The sequence below is a fragment of the Hemitrygon akajei genome, chromosome 4 (assembly GCF_048418815.1).
Source record: "Hemitrygon akajei chromosome 4, sHemAka1.3, whole genome shotgun sequence".
In the NCBI taxonomy this organism is placed as follows: domain Eukaryota; kingdom Metazoa; phylum Chordata; class Chondrichthyes; order Myliobatiformes; family Dasyatidae; genus Hemitrygon; species Hemitrygon akajei.
Window position 1 is genome coordinate 1,408,145 of NC_133127.1, and position 19,966 is coordinate 1,428,110.

The following is a 19,966-nucleotide window of genomic DNA, read 5'->3' on the forward strand; positions in this document are numbered from 1 at the left end:
TGGAAACTATAGAAAGGGTGGAAAGGAGATTTACAAGGATGTTGCCTGGATTGGGGAACATGCCTTATGAGAATAGGTTGAGTGAACTCGGCCTTTTCTCCTTGGAGCGACGGAGGATGAGAGGTGACCTGATAGAGGTGTATAAGATGATGAGAGGCATTGATCTTGTGGATAGTCAGAGGCTTTTTCCCAGGGCTGAAATGGCTAACATGAGGGTACAGTTTTAAGGTGCTTGGAAGTAGATACAGAGGAGATGTCAGGGCTAAGTTTTTTTACTCAGAGAGTGGTGAGTGCGTGGAATGGGCTGCCGGCAATGGTGGTGGAGGCAGATACGATATGGTCTTTTACGAGACTCCCGGATAGGTACATGGAGCTTAGAAAAATAGAGGGCTATGGGTAACCCTAGGTAATTTCTAAAGTAAGTACGTGCTCGGTACAGCTTTGTGGGCCAAAGGGCATGTATTGTGCTGTAGGTTTTCTATGTTTCTCGGCACAGCAGTGTCTGTACATAGGTGACTCTGACAGGAGATGATAAAGTAGTGGTGAAGCTGTGGGTTAGAGGGTGGCAGGTGTTGATCAGACTTACTGCTTAGGGAAAGTAACTGTTTTTGAGTCTGATGGTCCTGGTGTGAATGTTATGTAGCCTCCTCCCTGATGGGAGTGGAACAAACAGTCCTTGAAAAGGGTGGGTGGGATCCTTCATGACTTTTTTGACCCTTCTCTGGCACCTTTCTGTGTATAGGGTCATAAAGTCAAAGAAAAGTACAGCAAAGTAACAGGCCCTTTGGCCTATTTAGTCCATGCCGAGCCATTTAAGCTGCCTACTCCCATCGAACTGCACCCAAACTATAGCCCTCCATGCAAAGAACATAAACATAAGAACATAAGAAATAGGAACAGGAGTAGGACATCCGGCCCATCAAGCCTGCCCCGCCATTCAATAAAATCATGGCTGTCCTGTCCGTAAACTTAGCTCCATCTACCTGTCTTTTCCCCATAACCCTTAATTCCTTTACTATGTGTTACGTATTCAGGCAACAATAAATATATGTGAGTTAGGCAAGGGTTTTATATAACAAATAACATGTTTATTAAACACTGAAAACAAACCCCCCAAAAGTAAACAAAACACTAACATAACCGGAAATCAGCTGCTGTGCAGCAGCTTGAACAGTTCTTAAAGCGATGCAGCTCAAACAGTCCTTAAAGCGATGTTGCAAGAACAGTTCTTTAAAGTGGTATTGCCAAAAGTTCAAAATGCTCAGTCCATTTAAAAAAGGAGAGACTTTTCAAGACGATTTAAATTCTCTTTCACGTCGTTTTTCTTCAGTCTCCAAAGTCGAACTCTTCCCACGAAGAATTTTATGAAACGTAACGGCTTAAAGGCACTGACCTTTCCTTTATCACCATTCTCAATCCTTTCTGGTCATCCCAGGGATTAACACGAGAATAGTCAACGAAATCCTTCCGAATAAGGATCAAATAAGGTCGAACCCATTTCACCGTCGAAAATCGATTCTCCTCGATCTTTAACTCCCGAACTCCGATCTTCACTCTCCACTGATTCTCAAATAGCAGTATTGTAAAGAAACTGCTGGCAATAACCTTTTAAACTTTATGCATTAGATAAAACTTCATCTTTCAACTAAACTGCGTCATAACATTAAATCATGCAGTGGCATGAAGTCAACATGGCAAATCCAGCCACGAACTGCCCCACCTCACAGGGAGGGGTCCTCCTTTTATACCCTGCAAAAAAAAAACAGTCACATGACAAGGGTACCACTGTCACGTGTCACGAGTACGTAACATATGTAAAAACCTGTCTAACTGTTTCTTAAATATACTTAGTGAAGAAGCCTCAACTGTTTCCCTGGGCAGAGAATTCCACAGATTCACCACTCTCTGGGAAAAACAGTTTCTCCTCATCTCAGACCTAAATCTTGTCCCCTGAATCTTGAGGCAATGTCCCCTAGTTCTAGTCTCACCCACCAATGGAAACATCTTTCTTATCTATCCCTTTCAAAATTTTGTATGTTTCTATAAGATTCTTCTGAACTCCAGAGAGTATAGTCCCATGTGAGGAGATTACAAGTAGGATAGATAAGGGGGATGTAGTGGATGTTGCATATGTGGACTTTCAGAAGGCCTTTGACAAGGTGCCATACATGAGGCTGCTTACCAAGTTAAGAGGCCATGCTATTACAGAAAAGTAACTAACATGGTTAGAGCATTGGCTGATTGGTAGGAGGCAGCGAGTGGGAATAAAAGGATCCTTGTCTGGTTGGCTGCCAGTGACTAGTGGCGTTCTGCAGGGGTCGGTGATGGGACCACTTCTTTTTTATGCTGTATATAAATGATTTGGATGATGGAAAAGATGGCTTTGTTGCCAAGTTTTCAGATGATATGAAGATTGGTGGAGGGGCAGGTAGTGTTGAGGAGACAGGTAGGATGCAGAAGGACTTAGACAGATTAGGAAAATGGGCAAGAAAGTGGCAAATGAAATACACTGTTGAAAAATGCATGGTCACACACTTTAGTAGTAGAAATGTGCAGACTATTTTCTAAACAGCAAATCCAAAAATCTGAGATGCAGAGGGACTTGGGAGTCCTTGAGCAGAACACCCTGAAAGTTAACTTGCAGGTTGAGTCAGTGATGAGGAAGGCAAATGCCATGTTAGCATTCATTTCAAGAGGTCTAGAATACAAGAGAAAGGATGAGGATTTATAAAGCACTGGTGAGGCCTCACCTTGAGTATTGTGAACAGTTTTTGGCCCCTCATCTTAGAAAAGATGTGCTGGCATTGGAGAGAGTGCAGAGGAGGTTCACAAGGATGATTCCAGGAATGAAAGAGTTACCATACGAGCAACGTTTGATGGCTCTGGGCCTGTACTCACTGGAATTCAGAAGGATGCGAGGGGATCTCATTGAAACCTTTCGAATTTTGAAAGACCTAGACAGAGTAGATGTGGAAAGGATGTTTCCCATGGTGGGAGAGTCTAGGACAAGAGGGCACAGCCTCAGGATAGAGAGGCGTCCTTTCAAATCAGAGATGCAGAGAAATTTCTTTAGCCAAAGGATGGTGCATCTGTGGAGTTTGTTGCCATATGCAGTGGTGGAGGCCAGGTCGTTGGGTGTACTTAAGGCAGAGATTGACAGGACATGGCATCTTGATTGGACATGGTATCCAAGGTTACGGGGAGAAGGCCGAGAACTGGAATTGAGGAGGAGAAGGAAAAAGGATCAGCTATGATTGAATGGTGGAGCAGACTCGATGGACCAGATGGCCTAATTCTGCTCCTGTGTCTTGTGGTCTTATGGAAACCTACTGAATGTTGAAAGGACTGTGTGGGTGGGTGTGTGCATCTGTGACTCTGAGTGTGAGTGTCTGAGTGCCTGTCTGTGTGTGTGTGTGTGTGTGTCTGTGTGTGTCTGTGTGGTGTATCTCTGTGTGTGTGTGTGTGGTGTATCTGCATGTCTGAGTCTCTGTGTGTGAGTCTGTATGAGTGTGAATCTGTGTGTGCGAGTATCTGTATGAGTGTGTGTCTGTCTGTGTGTGTGAGTCTGTATGAGTGTGCGTGCGGGGATGTGTGTGTGTGTGCGTCCCTGTGTGTATGGGTCTGTATGAGTGTGTGTCTGTGTTTGCGTGTGTGTGTCGGTGTGCGTGTGTGTCTCTGTGTATGATTGCTTGTGTGTGTGGCTGTGTGAGTGTGTGTGACTGTCAGTGTGGATGGCTGTGTGTATGGGTGGGTGGGTGTGGCTGTAGGTGTGTGTGTCTGTGTGGCTTTTGGTGGGGGTGTGTAAGTGTGTGCGTGGCTGTGGTTCTGCGCATGCGTGTGTGGGTGGGTGAGGGTGAGTGTGGGTGTGTATCTGTCTGTTTGTGTACCTAAAGAAATGGCCTCCTGTAGAAGGCTGAGGGTGGTTGTAGATGGAATTATTCTGCCTGGAAGTTGGTGGCCAGTGGTGATTTTGATAAATGGCCTTCATGAGGTAAATTGAAGGGTGGGTTAGTAAGTTTGCAGACAATATAAATGTTGGTGGGGTTGTAGTTACTGTGGACAATTATCATACTGTCGTTTATAACAGGAGATTGACAGGATGCAGAGTTGGGGGAAGAAGTGGCACATGGAGTTCAACTCAGAAAATTGTGAAGTGATTCACATTGGAAGGTCAAAGTTGAAAGCAAAATACAGAGTTAATAGCAAGATTCTTACCAGTGTGGAGGAACAAATGAATCTTTGGGTTTACAACTATTGTCATCATCATCATTATGTGCTGTACCATATGACATGGGCCATCATGGTCTATCCATGACCGTGATTGTTCTCGGCAAATGTTTCTACAGGAGTGGTTTGCCATTGCCTTCTTCTAGACAGTGCCTTTACAAATCCTGTGACCCTAGCCATTATCAATACTTCAGAGATTGTCTGCCTGGCGTCAATGGTTGTGTAACTAGGACTTGTGAAATGCACCTAGTACTCTTACGACCATCCACCACCTGCTCCCATGGCTTCACGTGATCCTGATCAAGGTGGGGCGAGGAGGGGCAAGCTATCAGAGGGAAGGAACACTTACACCTCCTTTGGTAGTGATGCCAACCCCCATCACCCACATCTATAGATCCCTCAAAGTGGCAGTACAAGTTGACAGGGTGGTTAAGGTGTTTGGTGTGTTGGCCTTCATTAGTCAGGGGATGGTGTTCAAGAGCCGTGAGGTAATGTTGTAGCTCTTTAAAACTTTGGTTAGACCACACTGGAATATTGCGTTCAGTTCTGGTTGCCTCTTTTAGGAAGGATGTGGAAGCTTTAGAGAGGGTACAGAGGAGATTTACCAGGCTGCCGTCTTTTGAGGAAAGGTTGAGCGAGCTGGAACTTTGGAGTGAAGGAAGTTGGACCATAAAACCATAAGATACAGGAGCAGAGTAGGCCATTCAGCCCATCAAGTCTGCTCCGCCATTCAGTCATGGAGTGATCCAATTCTTCCAGTTTTCCCCACTCCCCTGCCTTCTCCCCATACCCTTTGATGCCCTGGCTAATCAAGAACCTATCTATCTCTGCCTTAAATACACCCAATGACTTGGCCTCCACAACCGCTCGAGGCAACAAATTCCACAGATTTACCCCCCCCCCCCCCCCCGACTAAAGTAATTTCTCTGCATCTCAGTTCTAAATGGACGTCCTTCAGTCCTGAAGTCGTGCCCTCTTGTCCTAGAATCCCTGGGAAATAGCTATGCCATATCTAGTTGAGATGACTTGACAGAGATGTACAGGATGATGAGAGGCATAGAGAGGATAACCAGAGACTTCCCCAAAACCAGAGAATATCATTTAAGGTGAGTGGAGAGAAGTTCAGGAGAGATGTCAGAGATAGGATTTGTTTTACACAGAGATTGATAGTTGCCTGAAAGCCAGTCCTGGGTGAGATGGCCCAGGCTGGTACAATAGGGACATTTAAGAGGTTCTTTGATGGGTGTAGGAAAAATGAAGGCTTATGGGCTGAGTAGGAGGGAAGGGTTAGTTTGATCATGAATCAGGTTTGTACAGGTTGGCCCAACATTATGGTCTGAAGGGCCTCTCGTGTGGTGTGGTGTGGCGTGGTCTAAGATGAACCATGCTCTGTGCTCCTGATTGTCTATGTATGGGACCGGTGGCTCTGACGCTGATTCTATGCCATTGTGTTTGTGTTTCAGAGGGAACACCGACAGAGGGTGACCCCCAGCACCGGTGTATCAGCACAGGACCCCGTATCCCAGTACCCAGCTTTGCCCACAGCGGCTGTCACCTTCTCCCGCTCTGTACTCAGGTATGTGAAATATACCTGCCTGTTTACCTCCCACCCCACACTCCCCTGCCCATGTACCCCACCCTGCATAATCCTGCCCCCGTACCCTGAACACTGTGTACCCCTGTCTGCATGTGCTGCCCATGCTCTCCTTCCCCACAGAGGAAGCTGTGTCTCCAATGCTGGAGGACTGGGTTCTTCATGTACCGTGCACTTGCTGAGCCGCACCAGGTACAACACAGCGTTCAGGACTGGACACACACACACACACACACACACGCACGCACGCACTCACTCACTCACAACTGGATACGCATACACATTGTACCAGACATGCACAGTACTGGAGAAACACACACACACAGTACCAGACACACACGTGCTGCACCGGACATGTGCATGCTGTACCAGAGACGCATGCCATACTGGAGGCGGACGCGCGCACACATACACACAATACTAGACATGCACACGCTGTACCTAAGATGGATGTGCACACAGACACGATACTGAACACGCACATGCTGTACCTGACATGGATGTGTGCACAGACATGATACTGGACATGCACACGGTGTACCTGACATGGATGTGTGCACAGACATGATACTGGACATGCACACGCTGTACCTGACATGGATGTGCACACAGACATGGTACTGGACATGCACACGCTGTACCTAAGATGGTGTGCACACAGACATGATACTGGACACGCACACGTTGTACCTGACATGGATGTGCACACAGACACGATACTGGACGTGCACACGCTGTACCTGAAAAATCACGCTGTACAGGAGACACATGCACACGCACGCGGTACCGGACGTGCACACACTGGACACACACACAAGTGACACCGGATATCTTCGACCTCCCGCTCTGGTGGTGTGTGGTACCCACCTGCTTCAAACAGACTTCAATTGTACTGGTGCCCAAGAAGAGTGAAGAGCGCGATAATCTATCTAAGTACTATCACCCAGTGGCACTTGCATCCACAATGATGAAGAGTTTTGAGAGGTTGGGGTTGAAGCATATCAGTTCATGTCTGAGTGGTGGTTTGGATACGCTCCAATTTGCCTACCAATACAACAGGTCTACAGCCGATGCTCTTCACACAACCCTAGAACATCTGGTCAGCAAAAAAGCAAACATCAGGATGGTCTTTATCGATTACAGCTCAGCATTTAACATCATCACCCTCTCAAAACTAATCAGTAAACTCCAACCCCCTTGTGCAAATGGATCTTGTATTTCCTCACTTGTAGACCCCAGTTAGTTCAGATTGGCAAAAACATCTCCACATTCTCCATCAGCACAGGAGCACCAGAGGGATTTATACTTAGCCCCCTGCTCTACTCTCTCTACACCTGTGACAGTGTGGCTAAGTACAGCTCCAACACCGTATACAAGTTTGCTGTTGATACCACTATTGTGGTCTGTATCACGGGGGGTGATGAATCAGCATACAGGAGGGAGACTGAAAACTTAGCTGAGAGGAGTACTAACAACAACCTCTCACTCAATGTTAATAAGACCAAGGAACTGATTGTAAACTTCAGGAGAGGGAAACCAGAGGTCCATGAGCCAGTAATCATCTGAGAATCAGAGGTGGAGATTGTCAGTAACTTTAAACTCCTGGGTGTCACTATCTCAGAGGACCTGTCCTGCCTGGACCCATCATATAATTGTGAAGAAAGCACAACAGCACCTCTACTTCCCCAGAAGTCTTTGCGGATCCAGCAAGTTAAACACAACTTGTTGGGTTAAACACAACAGGCAGTGATTCAAACAGAGAGAGGAGAAATGGGCTAAAAATTCTATATCTGAATGCACGAAGTGTCAGAAATAAGGCGGATGAGCTTGAAGTTCAGGTGCGAATGGGTAACTATGATGTTGTTGGGATAACGGAGACATGGCTGCAGGGAGATCAGACCTGGGAAATGAATGTACAAGGGTATACGTGCTATCGTAGGGACAGAAATGTGGGCAGAGGGGGTGGGGTGGCCCTGTTGGTGAGGAATGAGATTCAGTCCTTTGCAAGGGGGGACATAGGATCAGGAGAAGTAGAGTCTGTGTGGATAGAACTGAGGAACAGAAAGGGCAAAAAGACCCTAATGGGTGTTGTCTACAGGCCACCAAATAGTAGCATGGATATTGGGTGCAAGTTGAATAGGGAATTAACATTGGCATGTGGCAAAGGTAATGTCGCAGTAGTTATGGGGGATTTCAACATGCAGGTGAACTGGGAGAATCAGGTTGGTGCTGGACCCCAGGATAGGGAGTTTGTACAGTGCCTACAGGATGCATTCTTGGAACAGCTTGTACGAGAGCCGACCAGGGACAAGGCTATTCTGGATTTAGTCTTGTGTAATGAACAGGATTTGATAAGCGATCTTGAAGTAAAGGAGCCATTAGGAGGTAGTGACCATAATATGATAAGTTTTTATCTGCAATTTGAGAAGGATAAGGGCAGATCGGAGGTGTCAGTGTTGCAGTTGAACAGGGGAGACTATGGAGCCATGAGGGAGGGAGGAGCTGGCCAAAGTTAACTGGACAGATATCCTAGCAGAAAAGACAGTGGAACAGCAATGGCAGGTATTCTTGGGAATAATGCACAAGGTGCAAAATCAGTTCATCCCCCAGAGAAGGAAGGATTCAAAGGGGGGAAAGGGGCCACAGTGGTTGACAAAGGAAGTCAGAGATTGCATAGCATTAAAAAAAAGGAAATATGACAGAGCTAAGGTGAGTGGGAGGACAGATGATTGGGAAATTTTTAAGGAACAACAGAACTTAACTAAAAAGGCAATACGGGGAGAAAAAATGAGGTACGAACGCAAGCTAGCCAGGAGTATAAAGGAGGATAACAAAAGCTTTTTTAGGTATGTGAAGAGAAAGAAGATAGTTAAGAACAACGTTGGGCCCTTGAAGAATGAATTGGGTGAAATTGTTATGGGAAACAGAGAAATGGCAGAAGAATTTAATAAGTACTTTAGATCTGTCTTCACTAAGGAAGATACAAGCAATCTCCCAGATGTATGGATGGGCCAAGGACATAGGGTAACAGAGGAAATGAAACAGATTGACATTAGGAAGAAAACGGTGATGAGTAGACTGATGGGACTGAAGGCTGACAAATCCCCAGGTCCAGATGGTCTGCATCCTAGGGTACTAAAGGAGGTGGCCCCGGAAATTGCGGATGCATTGGTAATCATTTTCCAATGTTCCTTAGATTCCGGATCAGTTCCTGAGGATTGGAGAATGGCTAATGTTATCCCTCTTTTTAAGAAAGGAGGGAGGGAGAAAACAGAGAACTATCGTCCTGTCAGCCTAACATCAGTAGTGGGGAAGATGCTAGAGTCCATTATTAAAGATGAAATAGCGGCATATCTAGATAGCAGTGATAGGATTGGGCCGAGCCAGCGTGGATTTACCAAGGGCAAATCATGCTTGACTAATCTATTGGAGTTTTTCAAGGATGTAACCAGGAAGTTAGACAAGGGAGATCCAGTGGATGTAGTGTACCTTGATTTTCAGAAGGCATTTGATAAGGTCCCACATAGGAGATTGGTGGGTAAAATCAGAGCTCATGGCATTGGGGGGAAGATATTGACATGGATAGAAAACTGGTTGGCAGATAGAAAGCAAAGGGTAGCGGTGAATGGGTGTTTCTCGGAATGGCAGGTGGTGACTAGTGGGGTGCCACAGGGCTCAGTATTGGGACCACAGCTGTTTACGATTTACATCAATGATTTAGATGAAGGCATTGAGAATAACATCAGCAAGTTTGCTGATGATACTAAGCTGGGTGGCAGTATGACATGTGATGAGGATGTTAGGATAATTCAGGGTGACTTGGACAGGCTGAGTGAGTGGGCAGATACTTGGCAGATGACGTTTAATGTGAATAAGTGTGAGGTTATCCACTTTGGGAGTAAGAACAGGAAGGCAGATTATTATCTGAACGGTGTAGAGTTAGGTAAGGGAGAAATACAAAGAGATCTAGGAGTCCTTGTTCATCAGTCACTGAAGGTGAATGAGTAAGTGCAGCAGGCAGTGAAGAAGGCTAATGGAATGTTGGCCTTTATTACAAAGGGAATTGAGTACAAGAGCAAGGAAATCCTTTTGCGTTTGTACAGAGCCCTGGTGAGACCACACCTGGAGTATTGTGTACAGTTTTGGTCTCCAGGCTTAAGGAAGGACATCCTGGCTGTAGAGCAAGTGCAGCGTAGATTCACAAGGTTAATTCCTGGGATGTCCGGACTGTCTTACGCAGAGAGGTTAGAGAGACTGGGCTTGTACACGCTGGAATTAAGGAGATTGAGAGGGGATCTGATTGCAACTTATAAGATTATTAAGGGATTGGACAAGATAGAGGCAGGAAATATGTTCCAGATGCTGGGAGAGTCCAGTACCAGAGGGCATGGTTTGAGAATAAGGGGTAGGTCATTTAGGACAGAGTTAAGGAAAAACTTCTTCTCCCAGAGAGTTGTGGGGGTCTGGAATGCACTGCCTCGGAAGGTAGTGGAGGCCAATTCTCTGGATGCTTTCAAGAAGGAGCTAGATAGGTATCTTATGGATAGGGGAATCAAGGGATATGGGGACAAGGCAGGAACCGGGAATTGATAGTAGATGATCAGCCATGATCTCAGAATGGTGGGGCAGGCTCAAAGGGCCGAATGGTCTACTTCTGCACCTATTGTCTATTGTCTATAAGTCATCAACAATCTTAACAAACTTCTGTTGATGTGTGGTGGAAAGTGTGCTGACTGGCTGCATTACAGACTGGTATCTTCACCACCCAGGCCATGCTCTTTTCCACTGTTGCCATCAGGTTCAAGAGCCTCAGGACTCGCACACCAGGTTCAAGAACAGTTACAACCCCTCAACCAACAGGCTCTTGAACAAAAGGGGATAAACGGCACTCAGTTAAGGATTCTGTTATATTGTTTTCATACTCATTATTTATTACTGTTTATTTATATCTGCATTTGCACAGTTTGATTACAGTTTTCAGCTACTGTTCTATAGATTTGTAACATATGCCCTCAGGAAAAGAATCTCAGGGTTATATGTGGTGACATGTATGTATTCTGATAAATTTTACTTTGAAATTAAAAAATGCACATTACCACACACATGCACAGTACTGAACACTGTATCAGATGCACAGTCCCCACCTCTATATCAGACACTGTCCTGAGCCCCGAGCCGAACACTTATGAGCTCCATCAGCCTCCTGTTGACCATGAGGGTGAGGTAGGTTTATCTGGCTGCTAGTTTGTCAGCGGGTCTCCCTGCTCACAGGTTCAGGACAGTGACCATTCATCTTGTCTTCCAGAACCACTCCAGATGTCAGCCACGGAAAAGTGAACATCAGGCGCTGAAGTCTCTTGGATCTACTGTCAGAGCCTCCCGTTACCACCAGCAGGCTGAATGTACTTCACTGGCTGCAGCAAAGGGACACAACTCCTTGCTGGGGACATGGTGTGCACGGAGCTCTTCACCGAGGACATAGGGGGTGGTGAGAGCTCCAAACTGGGTTGACAGGGTGTTGGTTCAGCTCCAAGCTGGAGACACAGGGTGTAGCTACAGCTCCGTGTGGGAACACTGACAACTCCATGCTCTGGACACGGGGCGTTGGGTCTCTCCGTGCTCTGGACACAGGGTGTTGGGTCTGTCCTTGCTCTGGACAGGGGGTGTTGGGTCTGTCCGTGCTCTGGACAGGGGGTGTTGGGTCTGTCCGTGCTCTGGACAGGGGGTGTTGGGTCTGTCCGTGCTCTGGACACGGGGTGTTGGGTCTGTCCGTGCTCTGGACACGGGGTGTTGGGTCTCTCCGTGCTCTGGACACGGGGTGTTGGGTCTCTCCGTGCTCTGGACACGGGGTGTTGGGTCTCTCCGTGCTCTGGACACGGGGTGTTGGGTCTCTTCCTGCTCTGGACACGGGGTGTTGGGTCTGTCCGTGCTCTGGACAGGGGGTGTTGGGTCTGTCCGTGCTCTGGACAGGGGGTGTTGGGTCTGTCCGTGCTCTGGACACGGGGTGTTGGGTCTGTCCGTGCTCTGGACACGGGGTGTTGGGTCTGTCCGTGCTCTGGACACGGGGTGTTGGGTCTCTCCGTGCTCTGGACACGGGGTGTTGGGTCTGTCCGTGCTCTGGACAGGGGGTGTTGGGTCTGTCCGTGCTCTGGACAGGGGGTGTTGGGTCTCTTCCTGCTCTGGACACGGGGTGTTGGGTCTCTCCGTGCTCTGGACACGGGGTGTTGGGTCTCTTCCTGCTCTGGACACGGGGTGTTGGGTCTGTCCTTGCTCTGGACAGGGGGTGTTGGGTCTGTCCTTGCTCTGGACACGGGGTGTTGGGTCTGTCCGTGCTCTGGACACGGGGTGTTGGGTCTCTTCCTGCTCTGGACACGGGGTGTTGGGTCTGTCCTTGCTCTGGACACGGGGTGTTGGGTCTCTTCCTGCTCTGGACACGGGGTGTTGGGTCTGTCCTTGCTCTGGACAGGGGGTGTTGGGTCTGTCCTTGCTCTGGACACGGGGTGTTGGGTCTGTCCGTGCTCTGGACACAGGGATTAGTATAGCTCCATTTTGGTACACACTCACCCCAGACACTAACATCACCTCAGACCCCTGACCCCCCATCCCCCACACCCCACTAATCCTGGGCAACTTCAAATACTTGCCACTCCTATTTCTCAGCCCTTAACCACACACATAACCCCAGAAACGTTTGGGTCGTCCTGCCGACCCCTGACCCCATGAATGCTAGGTCACCTCTGACCCAGTCAAAGACTACAGCTACCCTAACCCAGCTTCGGTCTCTGCAGTGGTAAGTGTGAAATAGTCACATCTCACTTAACTACTGTCACTCCTAGAACGTGAGAGATAGATCCAGACTGGTCAGGGTGGATGGGATGTTAGAGGATGCACTGCAAGAGGGTAACATGTTTATGCAGGAAGGTCAAGGCTGCTCTGTGCACAGGAGATTCTGCAGATGCTGTATTCCAAAGCAGTGTACACAAAATGCTGGAGGAACTCAGCAGTTCAGGCAGCACCAAGGCTGAGAGATCGACTGTTCATTCCCACTCATTGATGTTGCCCGGCCTGCCGAGTTCCTCCAACATTGTGCGTGCAGGGCAGTTCTGGGTCAGGATGGCCCACTGGAAACACAATAAATGGTACTGTGAGGTACAGTCCCTTCTGTCCTGTGCTTCCATGTCACTACCAGTGTGCGGATAGGTTGTTCCCACAAGGAAAGGCACCAGGCTCCCAGACCAGTGCTCCAGCCTGTGGAAGTGTCCGACCACTGGGGACTCCTGAAAACGAAGGGGTGACATCCTCAGTGAGACAAGGTATTTCAGTGATCTGGCTGATGTCTGAAGGAAGAGCTCAGCATTATTAACAAGTGTGGTCAGTGTGTCCGTCCCACAGTGACAGGTCAGTGCATCCGTTCCCACAGTGACGGGTCAGTGCATCCGTTCCCACAGTGACTGGTCAGTCTATCTGTTCCCACAGTGACCCACAGCAAAGGGTCAGTGTATCCGTTCCCTCAGTGACAGGTCAGTGCATCCGTTCCCACAGTGACCTACAGCAAAGGGTCAGTGTATCCGTTCCCACAGTGACTGGTCAGTGTATCCGTTCCCACAGTGACGGGTCAGTGTATCCATTCCCACAGTGACCCACAGCAAAGGGTCAGTGTATCCGTTCCCACAGTGACGGGTCGTGTATCCGTTCCCACAGTGACGGGTCAGTGTATCCGTTCCCACAGTGACAGGTCAGTGTATCTGTTCCCACAGTGACGGGTCAGTGTATCCGTTCCCACAGTGACGGGTCGTGTATCCGTTCCCACAGTGACGGGTCAGTGTATCCGTTCCCACAGTGACCCACAGCAAAGGGTCAGTGTATCCATTCCCACAGTGACAGGTCAGTGTATCCGTTCCCACAGTGACGGGTCAGTGCATCCGTTCCCACAGTGACCCACAGTAAAGGGTCAGTGTATCCGTTCCCACAGTGACTCACAGCGACTGGTCAGTGTGTCCATTCCCACAGGACCTGGAGCGACTGGTCAGTGTGTCCGTCCCATAGTGACCCTCAGCAAAGGGTCAGTGTATCCGTTCCCACAGTGACGGGTCAGTGTATCCGTTCCCACAGTGACTCACAGCGACTGGTCAGTGTGTCCATTCCCACAGGACCTGGAGCGACTGGTCAGTGTGTCCGTCCCATAGTGACCCTCAGCAAAGGGACAGTGTATCCGTTCCCACAGTGACGGGTCAGTGTATCCGTTCCCACAGTGACAGGTCAGTGCATCCATTCCCACAGTGACCCACAGCAAAGGGTCAGTGTATCCATTCCCACAGTGACGGGTCGTGTATCCGTTCCCACAGTGACGGGTCAGTGTATCCGTTCCCACAGTGACAGGTCAGTGTGTCCGTTCCCACAGTGACGGGTCAGTGTATCCGTTCCCACAGTGACTCACAGCGACTGGTCAGTGTGTCCATTCCCACAGGACCTGGAGCGACTGGTCAGTGTGTCCGTCCCATAGTGACCCTCAGCAAAGGGTCAGTGTATCCGTTCCCACAGTGACGGGTCAGTGTATCCGTTCCCACAGTGACAGGTCAGTGCATCCATTCCCACAGTGACCCACAGCAAAGGGTCAGTGTAGCCGTTCCCACAGTGACTGGTCAGTGTATCCGTTCCCACAGTGACAGGTCAGTGCATCCATTCCCACAGTGACTCACAGCGACTGGTCAGTGTGTCCATTCCCACTGGACCCGCAACGACCAGTCAGTGTGTCCATCCCCACGGTTACCAACACCAACTGGTCAGTGTGCCTGATCCCACAGCGACTGGTCTGTGTCCATTCCCATGGTGACCCTCTCCGACTGGTGAGTGTGTCCATTTTGACAGTGACCCTCACTGGCCGGTCAGTGTGAGTATTCTTACGGTGACCCTCAGCAGCTGGTCAGTTTCTCCTTTCCCATCGTTAACCACAACAACCAGTTAGAGTGTCCATTACCATGGTGACCCTTACAAGCTGGTCAGTGTGACCATTCTCACAGTGACCCACAGCGACCGGACAATGTGTCCATTCCCACGGTTGCCAACACTGACCAGTCAGTCTGTCTGTTCCCATGGTGACCCACAGCGACCAGTCAGTGTGTCCATTCCCACAGTGACCAACACTGACCAGTCAGTCTGTCTGTTCCCATGGTGACCCACAGCGGCGGTCAGTGTGTCCATTCCCACAGTGACCAACACTGACCAGTCAGTCTGTCTGTTCCCATGGTGACCCACAGCGGCCGGTCAGTGTGTCCATTCCCACAGTGACCAACACTGACTGTCAGTATGTCTGTTCCCACAGTGTCCTACAGCAACCGGTCAGTGTGTCCATTCCCACAGTGACCAACACTGACTGTCAGTATGTCTGTTCCCACAGTGTCCTACAGCAACCGGTCAGTGTGTTCGTTCCCACAGTGACCAACACTGACCAGTCAGTATGTCTGTTCCCATGGTGACCCACAGCGGCCGGTCAGTGTGTCCATTCCCACAGTGACCAACACTGACCAGTCAGTCTGTCTGTTCCCATGGTGACCCACAGCGGCCGGTCAGTGTGTCCATTCCCATGGTTATCAACACTGTCCATCCAGTCAGTCTGTCCATTCCCACACTGACCCACAGCGGCCAGTCGGTGTTTCTGTTTCCATAGTTACCTACACCAACTGGTCAGTGTGTCCGTTTCCACAGTGACCCACAGCGAACAATCAGTGTGCCCCTTCCCATGGTTACCAACACCGACCGGTAAATGTGACCATTCCCACAGCAACTGGTCACTGTGTCCATTCCCATGGTTCCCTCACCGACCAGTCATTGTGTCCATACCCACTGTGACCCACACTGACCATTCAGTGTGCCTATTTCCACAGTCTCCCAGAGCAACCATTCAGAGTGTCCATTCCCACAGTGTCCCTCACCAACAGGTCAGTGTGCCAGTTCCCTCGATGAACCTCACCGGCTGATCAATGTGTGTCTGTTCCCACGGTGACCCACTGCAATTGGTCAATGATGTCCAACATCTCTGGACATCGCTGACACACCATCGGCATCTCTGGACATCTCCCACACACCGTCGGCATCTCTGGACATCTCCCACACACCGTCGGCATCTCTGGACATCTCCCACACACCGTCGGCATCTCTGGACATCTCCCACACACCGTCGGCATCTCTGGACATCTCCCACACACCGTCGGCATCTCTGGACACCTCTCAGATACCGTCGGGATCTCTGGACACCTCTCAGATACCGTCGGCATCTCTGGACATCTCTCAGATACCGTCGGCATCTCTGGACACCTCTCAGATACCGTCGGCATCTCTGGACACCTCTCAGATACCGTCGGCATCTCTGGACACCTCTCAGATACCGTCGGCATCTCTGGACATCTCTCAGATACCATCGGCATCTCTGGACATCTCTCAGATACCATCGGCATCTCTAGACACCTCTCAGATACCATTGGCATCTCTGGACACCTCTCAGATACCATTGGCATCTCTGGACACCTCTCAGATACCGTCGGCATCTCTGGACATCTCAGATACCGTCGGCATCTCTGGACATCTCTCAGATACCGTCGGCATCTCTGGACATCTCCCACACACTGTCGGCATCTCTGGACACCTCTCAGATACCGTCGGCATCTCTGGACACCTCTCAGATACCGTCGGCATCTCTGGACACCTCTCAGATACCGTCGGCATCTCTGGACATCTCTCAGATACCGTCGGCATCTCTGGACATCTCTCAGATACCGTCGGCATCTCTGGACACCTCTCAGATACCGTCAGCATCTCTGGACACCTCTCAGATACCGTCAGCATCTCTGGACATCTCTCAGATACAGTTGGCATCTCTCAGATACCGTCGGCATCTCTGGATGCCTCTCAGATACCGTCGGCATCTCTGGACACCTCTCAGATACTGTCGGCAGCTCTGCTTCTATTGCTCCCTCCAGCAGTTTGTGCAGGCCCTCACGTGCCTCTGGGTGAAGAAGGTTCCCCCTTAGACTGTCCTTGTCCCTTGTCTGTCAGTTTCATACACCTCTGATATTGAGAGAAGTTTCCTAAGGTCTGTCCTATCTGTACCCCTCATCATCGTGTTTACTCAGTCAGGTCCCCTTTTAGCATACTGCACTCAGGGACCACTTCTCTTCATAACTGAACCATTCCATCCCAGGCAGATTTAGCATTCTGCTAAATCTCTTCTACATCCTTTTCTGCACTGTCAGGTTCGAGCACAGCTTCTATCCCACTGTTATCAGACTTTTGAAAGGAGCTCTTATATGATCAGATGGACTCTTGGCCTCACAATCTACCTTCTTATGATCTTGCAGTTTATTGTTTACCTGCACTGCACTTTCTATGTAACACTTCATTCTGCATTCTGTTACTGTTCTACCACAATGCACTGTGTAATAATCTGATCTGTATGAACAGTCTGCAAGACAGACATGAATATCAAATTATATCTCGGTACATGACACAATAATAAACTAATACTGATCCTTCTCACAGTGACCGGAACCGCATGCAGTTCTCCAGGAGGTCGGAGGTGTATATAGTTACCAGCTCCTGTGTGCAATGCCAGGGCAATGAAAGCCAGTATCCCATTAATTGGAATTGGTTTACTATTGTAATGTGCACTGACAGACAGTGAAAAGTCTTGTTTTTGTGCTGTCCAGACAGATCATTCCTTATATAAGTACACTGAGGAGGTACAGATGGTGATATTACAAAGTGCAGTGTATAACATTACAGAGCGTGTACAAGAGTGGTGATGAGATAGATTGAGAGATCAAGCGTTCATGATAGACTGGGCTGTGTTTAGAATAAGACCATAAGGTGTAGGAGAAAAAACAGCCCATCGAGACTACTCTGCCATTCCATCATGGCTAATTTATTATCCCTCTCAATCCTATTTTTCTGCCTTCTCCCTGCAACCTTTCAAGATTCAATTGCATTTATAACCAAAGAAAGCATAAATTATACAACCGTATACAACCTTAAGATTTGCTTTCTCACAGGTAGCCGCAAAGCAAGAAACCCAAAAGAACTCAAAGAAAAAAAATAAAAGACCAACACTTGTGCAAAAGAAAGAAAAAAAATACAAGTCATGCTAACAAGTGAAGCAAACAACAGCATTCTGAGCCAAAACTGAGTCCCTAGATCTGCTGCCCAGAGTAGGCCCAAAGCCTCACTTATTAGCAGGCCCGGAGCACAGCAGCTGGGGCAGTCTTTAGAGCCTCAGTGCCATGGAGATGACCATTGCTGAGGACAAACATAATCAGCTCTTGTCCCAAATGACACCCTGTTTTTTCAGTCCATCTGGGTAGGCATTTAAGTTGACCAAACAACAGAACAGCAAAAGGCTTCCTACTCGGGAGAGAGATGTGAAGATTGCGGACAGCGAGTGAAATCAGCTCTCGCCTCTGATCCAGGCTAGTGTTTAAATTGTGTAAACAGCACATTATACCTTGCACTTGGACCCAGGCACCACTGCTATGAAGGGCCCTGGGCTGAGACCATGACTCACTCCGTTGCCCAGCCAGAAACTCTCTCAAGCTCTTCAAATCAGCTTGCCACCCAGAATGATCCAACCTTGCACCAGGCTAGTTGTATGGATATCAAATTGAATCTCCTCTGCCTACGCCCCTTTGACATCCTGATTAATCAAGAAGCTATTAACATCTGCTTTAAATATACCCAATGACTTGTCCTCTATAATTGTATGTGGCAATGAATTCCACAGCAAAGCCTCCACCGCTTTATTCCCATTCTTTGCCTCCTGGTAGTCACCAAATCTTCTACCCATACTAGTACCTTTCTTGTAGTACCTGCTTGTTCAGCAGTCTCATGTGCGGCACCTTGCCAAAGGTCTTGTGATAATTCAATTAAACAACATTTACTGACTCTCCTTTGTCTATCCTGCTTGTTATTTCTTCAAAGATTTGTACAGGGCCCTGGTGAGACCACACCTGAAGTATTGTGTACAGTTTTGGTCTCCAGGGTTAAGGAAGGACATCCTGGCTGTAGAGCAAGTGCAGCGTAGATTCACGAGGTTAATTCCTGGAATGTCCGGACTGTCTTACGCAGAGAGGTTAGAGAAACTGGGCTTGTACATGCTGGAATTAAGGAGATTGAGAGGGGATCTGATTGCAACATATAAGATTATTAAGGGATTGGACAAGATAGAGGCAGGAAATATGTTCCAGATGCTGGGAGAGTCCAGTACCAGAGGGCATGGTTTAAGAATAAGTGGTAGGTCATTTAGGACAGAGTTAAGGAAAAACTTCTTCTCCCAGAGAGTTGTGGGTGTCTGGAATGCACTGCCTCGGAAGGCAGTGGAGGCCAATTCTCTGGATGCTTTCAAGAAGGAGCTAGATAGGTATCTTATGGATAGGGGAATCAAGGGATATGGGGACAAGGCAGTAACAGGGTATTGATAGTAGATGATCAGCCATGATCTCAGAATGGTGGTGGAGGCTTGAAGGGCTGAATGGTCTACTTCTGCACCTATTGTCTATTGTCTAAAGAATTCCAACAGATTTTTCAGGCAAGATTGTCTCTTGAGGAAACTATACTGACTTTGGCCTATTTTATTATGTGCCTCCAAGTACCCGGAAACCCCATCTTTAATAGTGGACCTCAACATCTTCTCCACCACTGAGGTCAGACTAGCTGGCCTATAATTCCCTTTTTTCTGCCTCTCTCCCTTCATAAAGAGTGGAGTGACATTTGCAATTGTCCAGTTCTAAGGAACCATTCCAGAATCTGGTGATTCTTGAAAGATTATTATTAATGCCACCAAAATAGCTACCTCTTTCAGAAACCTACAGTGTAGTCCAGGTGACTTAGCTACCTTCAGACATTTCAGTTTCTCTAGCACCTTCTCTTGAGTAATACCAATAACACCCACTTCTGTTTCCCCCCCCCCCCCGACACTCTTGAATTTCTAGCATTCTGCTGGTGGCTTCCACGGTGAAGACTGACACAAAATACTTACAGAGTCATAGAGAAATACAGCACAGAAACAAACCTTGCCAAAACCGTTTAAACTGCCTATTCCCATCAACCTGCAACAAGACCATTGCCATCCAAACCTCTACCATCCATGTACCTATTCAA

The 19,966-nt window shown here is 48.3% G+C and overlaps 1 protein-coding gene across 6 annotated transcripts in view; it reads left to right on the forward strand.

The window, feature by feature from the left end:
* Positions 1-18,751, forward strand: part of LOC140726056 (disintegrin and metalloproteinase domain-containing protein 19-like) — a 156,330-nt gene extending 137,579 nt beyond the window's left edge. For 5 of the 6 annotated variants that reach the window (XM_073041955.1, XM_073041960.1, XM_073041957.1 and 2 more), the window contains 2 exons: positions 5,691-5,803; positions 11,127-18,751. In XM_073041955.1, coding sequence (XP_072898056.1) covers positions 5,691-5,803; positions 11,127-11,172 — 159 coding nt within the window. In that variant the 3' untranslated portion in view covers positions 11,173-18,751. Of the gene's footprint in view, positions 1-5,690; positions 5,804-11,126 lie in introns of those variants that run through there. The other variant, XM_073041962.1, reaches the window with a different exon arrangement.
* The last annotated feature ends 1,215 nt before the right edge of the window (positions 18,752-19,966 follow it).